Source organism: Dicentrarchus labrax, unplaced genomic scaffold, assembly GCF_905237075.1.
Source record: "Dicentrarchus labrax unplaced genomic scaffold, dlabrax2021, whole genome shotgun sequence".
Lineage (NCBI taxonomy): Eukaryota > Metazoa > Chordata > Actinopteri > Moronidae > Dicentrarchus > Dicentrarchus labrax.
Window position 1 is genome coordinate 13,375,673 of NW_026136706.1, and position 13,716 is coordinate 13,389,388.

A 13,716-nucleotide genomic window follows, 5' to 3' on the forward strand; every position below is an offset into this window, starting at 1 on the left:
CCATTATTTAACTTTTTTCCCCCCACGTCTGTTGCCTAGTAAAAAACACTCCATAGATAACCTCCGGCCAGAGGCAGTGGACTTTAATATTCTGCCCGTTCTACCCATTTTGTTTTGTTATATTGTGCTGACAGTAACCATATCATTGTTTTATTCATGATCTCTCTCTGCTGACAGCAGACTGTAAAATATTAGCATTTATACAACTTCTGCTAATGAGAACAAAACAACATAACAGTTACACGACAATAACTACTCAGATGACTCGTGTGTGTGTCCTTCAACATTCAACATACTTTGACCCCTGCTAAGATGCCTGTTGTGGACACACTGAAATCCAGGTAAGCTAACATCTCTGGGGTCGGGGGCTTGTACATCTGGGGACTCTTCTTCCTGGGGAGGTCATCTGGAGGATGAACAAAGGCAGAGGAAGAGAGTTTTTAAAGCAGGCATGGAAATCACAGACCATATCCTCTCTTTACTTAAATATTACTCTTTGGTGGCATGATGAGAACATAAATTGAAGACCTCAGTGTGTTGACTGTGCGTAAATAATTCACCTGTGTCCAGCACCATGGGCCAGCTCTTGATGTCCACAGCAGCAGCAGCCTCTTTGGATTTCAGCAGCTTCATTATTGCTTGAGTGGTCAGGATACACACTGACTTACTGACCTTTAACAAAGAGATACTACAGCATTACTACATATATATTACATTTGTGTAATAAAAAAGATTTAGCTATCTTATTTTTATAGGTTTAATAATTGTAAGAACTGTGCAGAGAGGGATTCAATTAGCATTCTGATGCAGGTCTGTGGACTTACCTCAACAATCATCTTGACGGTGGGCAGGGTGGTCGCCAAGTTTTGGGGGTGCGGGGGTCTGACAGTGACTGGCACACAGCCAGCATACAGGCAGCCATAGAAGGTGGCAATCAGGTCGATTCCTGCACATAAATGTTTAAGTTAAATCAGCTTTACAAATATTTTAAGAACTTTACTGAGAGCTTTTGTCTCTTCTGGTGTGTGATTATGATTAATGGATAGATTTAAAGACAAGCGAAGACAGCTGTCAGACACTAAATATAAGTAGCACAGTAGCAGTAGCGCCTCTTACCTGGCGGGTAGACAAGTGCTACATGGTCTCCAGTGTTGAGGCGTCCCATCAGTGCTGCAGCAACTCGCTCTGCCCGCTTGTGCAGCTGCAGACAGGAAGCTGTACTAGCCACCGTGCCCTGAGGAGCAACAGATAGGAAGTTATATTAATCTGCACTGCTCTTTTTATTTAACAGATATAAAAGTTATCAGTTCAACAATAATCTTCATCATCCTTAGAATTTTTCAAGCTGTAGAGATTTCTATCAAGGTAGCTTTCACTTTAATATGTCCTGCTGTATTGGACACTTGCAGGCAATGTTGCAAACCAACAAGCAAGACAGCCGTTTTCAAAAGTTGGATTTTTGCACCAATGTAATGAAGTATGTAGATTTATCAGGTATTTAATTAGCTGAATTAGCCTAAAGTAGTCAATTATTTTACCTATAAACAGTTTCTCCGTCAAGTTTCTGGGTAATTAACTATATCACATTATAAATGTTAGCCATATAAAAACACATTTTTATATACCACGACAAAAAGGCAGTACCTTAGCATTAAGAACAAGGAACAGAGGATGGTCTGGAGTGGCCTGAGCTCTCCATTGCAGCACATCTTGTATGTACAGGAACTATATGGGAGAGAGGCAGTTTAACTACAGAGAAATGAAAGTAAACACAGAGCTCAGTCGGACACAAACTGAGACAAAGCTGAGTCGTTACACAGCACAACAGTGTAGAATGAATGAAGTATGGTAGCACAAGGTGGATTTTTGTAATGAAGGAATGACAGATTTGATGGGGTTCAGTATATGTGAAACTGAGAAGAGTAATGGGTGTAATAACAAGCGGAATCCAAATTACACAACTCCTGTGTTTGTTCGCAGGAAGTCGAAACCATGTCCTCTCAATCAGCTGTACGTTTTTCAGACTCCACTCCCTCCACTATGAGTCCTTTGTCCTTTCGTCTGCAGTATGTGTGTGGAGGTGATGAGTGGGTGAAATGAGGATGACTTTCTACCTTACGTGCCTGGTCATTGTCCTCTAGCTGGGCCACGTCTCTCCCACAGGCCTGTGCTATCCTCTTGCCTGCCACCAGGTTGCCCACTATCATAGAAGCAGGACCGACCTCTGTCCAGCACAACCACATTCATCATCAACGTCATCACACATGTAACAAGTGAATTGAGGGTCAACATTTATATCAACATAAAAAGAATCACAGCAATAAAACAAATGAAGGACTTAAGTAAACGAGTATTCATGCTACATTTGTTTCTAAACCTGATGTGGTGGTCTACCTGGCTGTTTTTGTCTTGGCTTGGGCAGGTTGGTGACACATGTGTGAGGGCACATGAGGACGTTGCAGGGGTGCAAGGCGCCCTCCAGGAAGCGCTGTTTGGTCTCAGATATATGGATGCCGCCCAGGGGAGCCTTAGGTAGCGTGTTGGCAGGCACCAGAGCCAGGCAGTACACACCGACCTGGTGGATGCTGTCTATGGCCTAGAAACAGACGGGTTATACATGCAAGAACAGATGAGAACTGGAGATCAGCAAAACTGTCTGTAAATTAGAGGAGTTTGTTTTAATTTTACAATGTGTAAAAAACAAAACATGCACTTTTTTTGCTGTCCATTGTTTTATCATAATTATTATTCTAATTAAACTACTATTTAAGCAGGTAAATCCCATTGAGATTTAATAAATCTATTTTCTAAGGAAACATTAAAAACACATAAAACAGACATACAACATCAACAGTGCAATCCAAACAACATACACACAAACTCTAAAATGTGTAAAACACACAGTATCAGCTCAAATGCCATAGAAAACAGTTTAGCTTTAATAAGCACCCTAGGGGATCATTTCACACCGAATTATTCTTATTTTCATATGAATCACTTTTACATGCATATGTAGATTAGAAAATAAACCAAATCAAGACAAAAATATTGCTATTTTTTCAGCCTTAAGTGGGACTCAAAGCTGCACCATAACAGTGTATTTTTCTCCCACATTAACTACAAACCATGAATACTTCTAGCATGAAATAAAACTTGACTGATTTTGTATCCTCAAGCAATATCATCGTTGAGCACTTTTCCTAATGCATTCAAGGATGCTCCAATATCCCAGATTTGAGAGTTATTCTCTGTAATAAATTATCTCAAGGAAGTTTGAAGGTTCTGCAAGTTGCTTTTTATATTTAACTGGCATGTCCTGAAACCAACAATGGAAGTAGAAAATCTATCTAAAACCTTGTGACATGCTGTACATACTGTGTAAGGAGTAATATTAACTAAGTTTACCTGATTTGCACTAAAAAATGCAAATCCACAGGTACACTCATTTAATTACATGTGATGTGATGAGCTGCAAAATGTGAAAAAGACAGTAAGCACCTGAAGGACGCGGCTCATCCACTGGAAGCTGTCTTCCTCAGATGCGTCTGGCCTCTGCTCTGCCACAACAACGATCCTCTCATCATGCAGCACGGACACAGAAAACACTGCTATCCTGGGACACACAACATTAAAAAAAAAACACTGTTACAGCTGGAGTGTACTCATTGTTACTGATGTCCTCTAACACTGTCAGTATAGTCTGAAAACTGTGAATGTTTTTCAGGCTGCTTCCTCCTTTACCTCCCCCTGTACACAAACTTCATGGGCTCCACTGCCAGCGCTGTGGCAACAACGTCATCAGCATTGTGTCTCCGCCCACTGACCACCATCAGCCCATCCATCTTCCCCACAACAAACACAAGGCTGTCCTGGTGGGAAACACAAAGCACATACTGTTAGATGGGTACTGTAGATCTTGACATTTATCCAATCTTAAGTAGAGTGTCCATCAGTACAAGTAACACATCGGAAATTGTGGTCTGTGAATTATCCTGAGTAACTGTAATATTGTTTCTGGAAAGACACACCTGCTTTGAACTATCATGGCTTTTTGTGATTTTAGTGAACTGATGCTTTACCTGGGACAGGGGCAAAAGATATGACACTGTATATCACAGATTGATCATTTATGACAAATTAATATTATCTGAAGTAGAGTAGATAGATATGTCTTTACCATGTGCTGTAAAAACTACAACATATCCCAACTGGGAGGTCTCAGAATGCATATGTTTAAAACCGGGCTCTCTTAATGCCATAAGATAGAAATCTAAGTGAAGTATGGTTTAAAGACAAAGTATTTTGTTTATTTGTATAGGGACAAGTATGTAGCATAAATAAATGCCACATACCAAATGTAAAGCCTAAACTAATCTGCAAAGCCCATCCCTCGATGTGCCTTTGATTAATGAAGTGGAACTTACTGGTCCCACAAAGCCCAGCAGTGAGGTCCTGGTAAAGGGTCTGTCACTGATGGGAACCCCAGATGATATTATGGGGATGGTCTGCAACAAGAAACACAGGGTTTAAAACAAACATTCATAGATGAAGTACAAAAACAGTTTGTTGCCTTTACTCAAAACAACTAAAATAAGACATAATATCATCATTCTGAGTATGCTGTGTGAGCTTAAAGATGATAAGATGAGTTGCACTAACGCATTTAAGAGATATTTTAATGTAAACCATTAATTAAATTCACCCCCAATAAAGGTTTAAATTTGCATGTGTTTCTTTGGATTGAAACCTTTCTTTAGTCTTTATAATGTCAAAAAAGCAATATCACCACGCTAAAAATAACTTTTGTTAAGCAGCAGTTAAAATAATAATAAATAATAAACAGGGGTGTGGATGATATACAAAGTTTACTGATATTACACATTTATAAACACAATATTTAAAGAAATCAGCAAGAGAAATCACATGTGAACAGTTCCAGTAATGTAAACACTAACCTCAAAGACGTTCTTGGTCATACCCGGGAGGCCGTAGTAAGCTACACCTGTGCTTCCTGAGCTCACACAGATCTCCCCAACCTCGTCTGTCTGACAGACATATGGTGTCCCCTCCACTCGCACCACACAAACCAGAGCTGGAGAGACACAGTGATGACAGGAGGTTGGGACATGAAATATCATTTAAAGTTAATGTCTAAATTGGAATAAAATATTAAAGCATTATTGCTAAGTATTTGTCAACGTATACATGTTGGCAAGTGTAAAAACAGTTCAATTTACTTTTTATTTTCAGCTATATCCTACAAAATCTGATCTGATCACCTCTGTTCTCGGCTGTATAAAAATAGGTAATTCTAAGATAATGAAAACAAAAATTTCTATATTCAACTGATTATACACTAATAAAAACATAACAGTGAGTATTACATTCCATTTCTGCCAACAGATCCTCTTAAATGTTACACACCGGACCTTAAATAGCAGCAAAAACTTAATAAAAAGCGCAGTGTACTGTACCTCCGGGCATGACCTGTCCCACATCCTGCACTGTAAGGACAGAGAGTTTCTCCTCTGTGTCCACACGGATCACACTGTGGCTCAGCCCACCCATAGACAGCACTGCCTTTCCTGGAGGAGGAACACCCATTTCTGGAGGTCTGCAGGACGTAGACATTATTACTATTACACTCATATGACTGAACACAATGACACACATGTAAATATTTGCATTTAAAGACATTGACAGTTTTCAGAAACCAAAACTATCACTTATTCCTATTCATTTTCTTTGCCTTTCATGGAAAAAACATACAAATGTGCAACTCAGATGTGGTTTTGGTAGAATATACAATCGTGTGAATCTGTGAGATACAGAGTCTGAATCCATTAAATACTTCTCATTGTCCTATCCTGTTTGAAGGATGTGTTTGTGTCTGTCTGTCATCCTAATCCTTCTACATGGCTGATCAGCAGAAAGCTATACAATCCTACAGTTCCTCTTTGTGTTAAAAAAGCTCAAATCTCTCTCCTCTCCCTGCAAGATCACAGTAATACAAAGCAGTGGCAGGCTGCTTTTGCTCCAATAAGGTGCAGTAACAGCAGCTCACCTGCGGATGGCGACAGTCATGGCTTCTGAAGAGCTGGCACATGGACAGATCACCTCAGGTCGCAGCCCACGTGCCTGAAACACGTTGAGGAAGGCATCACAGGAGGATATCGACCCTGTGGTAACACACACACACAAACAAACACACAAACATACACACACAAACAAAACAAATCAATGATAATCTCTTGTGGCTTCAGGGTGTTTATAAGGTTATGTTATTAAATGAGAACCTGCAGGTAGACTCACATGGGTTAGCTCCGTCGGCTACGATGAGCATGCGCAGGGAGCTCAGGCTGATGTCTCTCTGGTCTCTCTGGGCCAGCAGAGACCAGTGCATGTCCCTCGACTTCACCACTGCAACCCGAGCTGTGCAGAGGCACAAAAAGACAAAGAGACAAGCTCAAAATACAATCACCCAATAAACATATCTATCATCCAGCTTGACAGCCAATCACAGCTCACAAAATCTGACATCAAATAGCAACATGGTCTGACTCGGTTGCCAACAGGTGACTCAGCAAAGCTCAGACCAGAGAGGAGATTAATTTTATTCAGTGCAGCAGGACTCCTGTCCTCAACCTCAACCGGACTAATACAATTGAACCAGAAATCAATGAGTCCAACAAACTATTACGATAATCCATCCACCACTGTCAAATGTGTTGTCAAGGGAAACATAATCTTTCTGGAAGCCCAATTTGGTCTTATACATGCTTACAGACACTAAAAACAATAACAAAATGTTGGGTAAACACCAACAAGCGAGCTATTAAAGAATTTTTCTCAAGGTACTTCCTTGTGAAAAACCTATATTGTCCTGAATGTGTGCTTCTTTGTAAGTATGTTACACACTGTAATAATTATTGGAATTTACCATATGAAATGGCAATGTGTCACCTTTGTATGTGTGGACCTTCTGTATCCAGGAGAGGGGGTTGACTTTCATCAGGGAGTAAGGAATGCTGATCACATGCATTCGATTCATGACACTCTGCCATTAGAAGAGACATAAAGCATCACATCAGCACCAAAATATGTCAGAAGTTTATTTTAACTGCACGATGTCACTGTAAACAAGCTGCGAGTCATGACGAGATTTCACTTACTGTTAAGAGCATAAATAAAAGCATGTTTGTGCTACTGCTGTGTGATTTTAAGAAATTTAAACATGCAACAGCAGGTCATAGATTAGCTGTATGTAAATCACACAGGATGACAGGATGTCTGGTACCAGTTAATCAAAGCTGATTTGAGTATATGTTGGAAGAAACAGAATATTTTTAAAGGTTTCAAACTCTTGAGTTAAGAGATGAAATGTTTCTGTCCATCAGGACTTCATTAGTTTGAATGTATTTACATATTGATAGAAAAGGCCCTCATAGGGAAGAAGTCAGTCAGATGAATCAGACTTTTTATCAGCAAACTGAGCATGGATCTCTTCTGATTATATAACTTATATATAGTCTTTTAGCTTCAGAGGGTTGAAGACCACTTACAGTAAGAACACCATGCCATAATCCTGCTTCTCTCTTGAAGTCCAGGACGTTGGTTATGGTCTCAGCTGCAAATCAAAAAGGAGATTTTGCAAAGGTTAGGGGAGAAAAGGGGTTTGAGACCATCATCAGAATCAGAAATACTTAAATCATATTCTTTACAAAAGCAATCACACATCATCCTATTAGAAACAAGTTCTGTAATGATTGTAAATCCTGATTGTTACAGTTTTGGATTGAGTGAAGCACCAAACTAAGTCTTAGACCAGGAACGTCTCTAGGGGCTGCTGGTGCAGATAAAAGTTATTTAGAGGAAAACTGGGACACTGGAGGAGAGGAGGTGCCTCATGTTCGCTTTCTTTTTAAGCAGACCTGATCCAGGTCTGACGGGAAGAAACACAACCAGCTGAGCAGCTGCATTAATCAAACTGTACTGTAATTACACTGATAAGATCTGTGAGCAACATGAAGGGGAAATTCTATAATATCATAGATTATAAAATAGGTCTATATGATGATGATATGCTCATCTTTAACTAACCTACAGTACAAAACAGAAAAGAGCAACACAATTTCATAAAGTCACATTTCTTTTACATATTCTTTCATGTTATCATCTATTTTACTCTATATCACATACTAGAACTAACTGAATGCTTGTCCACCTCACCTTCGGTGTAGCCGCAGGCCTGTGTAAGGGCATGACAGTGAGCCAGCATGGCTGAATGGGACACTGTGATCCCCATAGTGCTTCCTTCCTTGCTGGTTTTATACTGCACGTAAGAAACAAGGAAAAAACATCTGAACAGTCTCATTCAGAAAAATTAGACATGGATTATATGAAAAAGAAGAGTACATAATTATTAAAAAACTTATTAAAAATACATAAAATATGAGTGAAAATATGTTAAATCTATCTTTGTTTTATTTGTAACAATGAAACTGCACCTACCTCTATGTAGGCTATATCATTACTGGCTTCCCGTAGTTGAGGATGCCAGTCTTTCGGAGGCTTCACAACATGTTTTCCATCTGTCACGAACCACAGCAACCGGGGCCAGCCTGCAGAGACAGAAACATGAAGTCAGTTCAAACCAAATTAAACTATACAGACGGGTAGTCAAAATCAAAATAAAACCAGCTGTACCTTTAAAAGTGGCTACCTCCCCCGTTTGTGCTTTAGGCAAGCCTTTCTGACAGGCGTCAGTGGTCAGTGCCAACGTGACGCCACAGCTGCCCAACAGAAAGCCAATCTGTTGACTTCCTGCATCCTGGGGGACCAAAGAGGATGAAAAACAGAAGTTCATGTTGTCAAAAACTTTGGCAAACAGTGCCTGTCACACAACAATCAACTATTAAGAAGAATAAAATTCAGCTTTGAGAAAGTATGCTGAGGGAATGTGGGAATAGTAACAGGGAGAGAAAGAAGGGCAATGACTGAAGAAGAAGACACCTCAGAGCATCGTACATCAAAGCAGCAGCAGGTAAGAAAGCAAAGTGACGGCAAATCACTATTAAAAACTCTACTGCTGAGCATCAAAGCCCAATCGTAGCAGGAACGAAGCCCAAGATCTGACAAACGCTCACTCATATTTGATTGGCTGTGCAAATTAGATTACAGCTGGACTCGTGCTGAGCAAACCATACTGTGCAGGAAAGGAAAAAAAAGGTGGGAGGAAAAAAGATAGAGAGAAAGAAAAAGGGGTTAGAAAAAGAAAGAGGCACAGATAAAGAGACGGAGGAAAAATGTGAGTTGGCAGAGTGAGCGAATGAGTTTCTGACTCCAGAGAACAGTTGGCCTGTGATCTAATATTTTGACTGAAATTACACATCATTTCACCTCACTCAAATCTCATTAATTACAACACAGCGTCTGCAAACAGCATGCTTATAAAAGGCAATCAAGAACAGACATTAATATTCAGCCTGGGTAACTAATGTGGAGGAATTTGGTTCAGTTTGAGCTGATTGATGTGCAGGAAAACTGCACTGCATTATAACACTCTGCAATTAGAACATTTGCCAAAGTTTATTACAAAGATAACGTTGCTGCTGCTGTAATCATGTGACGCGTAACCAAGAAGTTAGAGGTTCTTTGGTAAATATCTACATTAAAACAACAACTGTGCACATCTTGTCCCTCCTTCAATCATTTAGGAATCAAATGTCCAGCAGGGGTCACTATAGCTCTTCAATGATTCTGTAGATATCAGAAATGTCTATACATTCCCAGGAGATTTTAGGTTGCAATTGCCTTTACCTTTCTGGTCAGCGGCACTTCGATAGGCACGGGTACCAGCTCTGCCAGGAGGCAGCCATAGAAGGCTACCATGAACATCACTGGATCGTTGTTGGGGAAAACAAGTGCAACCTGCGGGTGTATCACAGATAATACAATACGTCATGGTAAGATATGTCCATAAAAGTATGGAAGGAAAGGGACAGCAAGTATCATGTTTAAGATCTGAATCCAAACATTGGCTTCCCTTCACAAGTATTGAGTGATATTTTATTTGTGATGACAAAACAAAAACATGAAAAAATATAATACAGATTTGAAGTAGGCTGATTTAATAATAAAATGTTCTTTGTTTAACCATTTAATTTTAAACGACTTCATGTACAGTCTTGGCACTATAGCTCCAGATTTTGCATCTTTAACTGTTGATCATTGCTAATAAGAGTGGTTGAGTAAAATTGAGCTTATTTGTTGCACTTGCTGAATATCCTTTGAGGAGCATGAACCAAGTGCATTAAATACAAAAAGGAATGTAACCACCATTTAAAACATTTTAATATCATGACTTACTCTGTCTCCAGGCATGAGCAAAGGCTCATTTCTGGTGCTCAGCTTGTTAAGAAGAGTGTAGGCCAGTTTCTGACTGCGAGTCCATAGTTTACCTAAGGAGGTGAACACACAGTGTCAAATATTTCACTTGATTTAACAACCCCAGTCATACAAATCAACATTCACACATACAAAATGACTGAGAATAACAGCCGATAATAAGGTATCTAGGGACAGGCACAGACAAAACATTGTCCATTATTTGAACCCCACAAAGAATGGATGACATTGTTTTCCATCTCCACTGTAAATTCTGGGCCAATCATCTACAGGTTGATACCTACCATAGGTGAGTGTGTAGACAGGTTTGCCAACATTGTCGAGTGCTGTCAGACAGGGGCTCTTGGGCTGAGTGGTGCCCCAACGTTGTAAGGCTGCTGGCAAGGATGGTGGCCACTTGTTGACCATCCCCAGATGATCTCCTTCCAGGGGACTCATCTGTTGGCCTTCTGGCTTTGGCTGGTTGGGATCTGGCTCCTGGACTAAATACGTGAGGAAGAGTACAGGGCATCGGCATGAGTCTGGTTCAGTGGGTATTTTGAGCAACAAAGCAGAACTAGCTCCTAGCGTACTGTTGTCACCTGAGCTCCGAACTGTCTTAAAAAAAGGCAGGGCAACAAACGGTGTGTGGGGATTGAAAGACAATGAGATGGGTGAAGCTGGAGGATTAAAGGCGAGCTGTGTTCTGTCCTCATCAGTCTTAGCTGCCTCAGACACAAATTCCTGAGAAACTTGGAGCAACGGATTATTCTTCATCCTTCAACCTACACGCCCTACTCCCTCTTTGATTTGACGTCCATCTCTTCATCATTATTCTCCCCTCACATTCTCCTGAACTCTCTGATAATTCACAGCTGTTTAACTGAGCTGGCAAGATGTCCCTGCCAAATAAAACACCTCTATCAGGAACAGATAGTGTCCGACCTGCTGCCATTTCAGCTCTGTGTGTTTTTCTGCTCACACCAAGCAGACCACAGAGGTTTGCCACGCCACAGTTTCTGTGCCAAAGTCAGGGAGGCTTTACAATTACCTGCTGATGTATTACTATTCCTGCCGCTTATTCATTTTCACATTGTTTATTCAGCCTGGCAGAGTACCACCCAAAACCCACGATGGGCTGGTTGGAATGGAGGAAATGGTCGGACAGGGCTGGTCCTCTGTGTGTTTGAGTGTGTTCCTGCACCCAGTATTCCCTAACCACTTCCTTAGTACACCTGGTGGTCTCAGCTTTATCCGGAGACAAAATAATAACCACTGATCTAAAAGTGTACCTTGACTGTTTATTTGTGAGGCGTAGGGAGGTCAATGTGACATTTTTATCTTGGCAGCAACAATATTTGATAAATAACCAATACTGAAGCTGGAAAACTCCACTGAAAGCTATAAAATAAAAGCTGATGTGGCTGTCACACACTCAAAAGAGCAGGAGTGTTTATAAGAAATACATGCTTTAACTGCTGAAGTCTCGGATCAGTATGCTGATCACACCACAGAAAGAGAGATGCTTTTTTTCATGATTTATTGATTTAACAGAAGCAGTGTAATTACTTTCAGGCCAGCTTACCATCTAAAAGCTCCTCAAAGTCGTCGACAAAGAACTCTCGCAACGGTGGTCGCTTTGGTCTCTTCAGAGTGTTGAGCAGCTGCTGGATTTTGGAGGAGACGCGACTGTTGACTGGAACACCTACACAATGAAATTGGAGGGAATGAAAAGGAAAAGGCAGGGGGGTGTGGAGAGAAATAGAGACATGGAAAGGAATAATATCAGGGTGGAAATGTATGTTATGGAGCAGGTGGGAGGGGGTACAAAGGAGAAGGGGATGGATAAGAGGAGGACAGAAAAGAAGAGAGAGACGGTGGTCAGTGTAGTGCTGTAACGAGACATAGACAACCAGCTGTCACTCACATTGTAGCCAGACAACAAAACAGTGGACCTCGAGGTCCTCTACAGTCACCTGGAGGTCAGAGGTTACAGTCTTTCAGTCACTCCAGAACCACTGACTAAACTCACAGGCTAAATAAATCAGGAAATGAGGAGCCTCCTCGCCTGCTGCCTAGCAACAAAGATGTTCTCGCTGCAATAAGTGATTCACGAGGTGTCTCAAAAGGTGTCTGCTTCACATACGCTCTGCAAAATTCACAATTGTGGGAGGCTTAAACCAACTATACCACAATCAAGCCAAAATAGTCTTTTGACAATTGAGTTAAAATTAATGAACCAGAAGATAAATACGATACATAATCATAATCGCAGAGATGTGAACCTTTGAAAAGACAAAAGAACATAAATAAAGAAGCAGGAGAGAAAGGTAGAAACAATAGTCTAAGAATGAAAGAAGAGGGGAAGTGTCCAGTTTCCCTCACATTTTGGACATGGGTATGTGCCGACTGTAATCATCACTGGACATCTTTTCCTCCACATGAATTCATACTTAGTTTGGGAAGGGTTGTCTGTGTCAGACATTCCCGACAGCCACAGGAGATGAAGGCCACAGCTGCACGCAGCTTGCCTGATCTCTCTTACTATAATAAGCCCGACTCAGACAGACTTTGCCTCCTCGTGTAGGGACAGATGTACTGGGAGTAGACGAGTGGGGGTCAGCACTGCACCTGATGGGCCAATTAGAAAGCCCCTGACACACAGGACAACATCTGAGGGCCCGGAAACCCACCCACTCAAGGGTCTTGATCATTAATATCACAACCAACCAGGAATTGTTTGTGATCAAGACTATAATTAACATATTCATTTCATAAGTCATCCATCCACATCATTCAATTACTGTAGCAATCACTGGCTCTAGTTTCGAAAAAAAACAAACATCACATCTTTGTAGTAATATGTACACAGAATTGCATTTACCAATAACGAAGACGACAACAAAGACAGAGATAAAGAACAAGGCTGTGCTTATTGTATATTTTTCTTATTGTTTACAAATCCCATGGGAAGTTAAAGACCAACAATGCGTCAGTCTGTCTCTTAATATTTTAGACTTCCCTGCCCTTGGCTCTCAGCCCCAAGTTACTGAAGGCACAATTCTCTAGAAACGATTCACAATATATGGTTTCATTTTGAGCAAGTAATTTCCTTAAAAAAAACCAATTACAATTGTAGTTTTTACAGCACCAGGGCAGTACATATGGGATCAGCCCAAAATGAACTAAAGAACCCAAGTTCATCATTATGAAGGTGTCACCCATTGCAACAGCCTTGCATTGTTGTGTTTTTAATAGTTTTTGGAGAACAATGACAACGGTAATGGCACAGAGGATTAAGCTATATCAGGCTTTGCATGCACACTCAAT

The 13,716-nt window shown here is 40.7% G+C and overlaps 1 protein-coding gene across 8 annotated transcripts in view; it reads right to left on the minus strand.

Moving 5' to 3' along the window:
- Positions 1–13,716, minus strand: part of dip2a (disco-interacting protein 2 homolog A) — a 79,515-nt gene that overhangs the window by 7,482 nt on the left and 58,317 nt on the right. For 5 of the 8 annotated variants that reach the window (XM_051404155.1, XM_051404161.1, XM_051404153.1 and 2 more), the window contains 23 exons: positions 11,972–12,091; positions 10,692–10,889; positions 10,369–10,460; positions 9,820–9,930; positions 8,707–8,830; positions 8,512–8,621; positions 8,230–8,332; positions 7,563–7,627; positions 6,964–7,057; positions 6,313–6,432; positions 6,065–6,179; positions 5,475–5,614; positions 4,956–5,092; positions 4,425–4,505; positions 3,742–3,869; positions 3,499–3,613; positions 2,395–2,596; positions 2,115–2,224; positions 1,645–1,725; positions 1,117–1,234; positions 825–946; positions 561–672; positions 297–406 (listed from right to left, as the gene is read on the minus strand). In XM_051404155.1, the coding sequence (XP_051260115.1) occupies positions 297–406; positions 561–672; positions 825–946; positions 1,117–1,234; positions 1,645–1,725; positions 2,115–2,224; positions 2,395–2,596; positions 3,499–3,613; positions 3,742–3,869; positions 4,425–4,505; positions 4,956–5,092; positions 5,475–5,614; positions 6,065–6,179; positions 6,313–6,432; positions 6,964–7,057; positions 7,563–7,627; positions 8,230–8,332; positions 8,512–8,621; positions 8,707–8,830; positions 9,820–9,930; positions 10,369–10,460; positions 10,692–10,889; positions 11,972–12,091 (2,708 nt within the window). The remainder of the gene's footprint in view (positions 1–296; positions 407–560; positions 673–824; positions 947–1,116; positions 1,235–1,644; positions 1,726–2,114; positions 2,225–2,394; positions 2,597–3,498; positions 3,614–3,741; positions 3,870–4,424; positions 4,506–4,955; positions 5,093–5,474; positions 5,615–6,064; positions 6,180–6,312; positions 6,433–6,963; positions 7,058–7,562; positions 7,628–8,229; positions 8,333–8,511; positions 8,622–8,706; positions 8,831–9,819; positions 9,931–10,368; positions 10,461–10,691; positions 10,890–11,971; positions 12,092–13,716) is intronic. The other 3 variants (XM_051404154.1, XM_051404156.1, XM_051404160.1) reach the window with 1 other exon arrangement.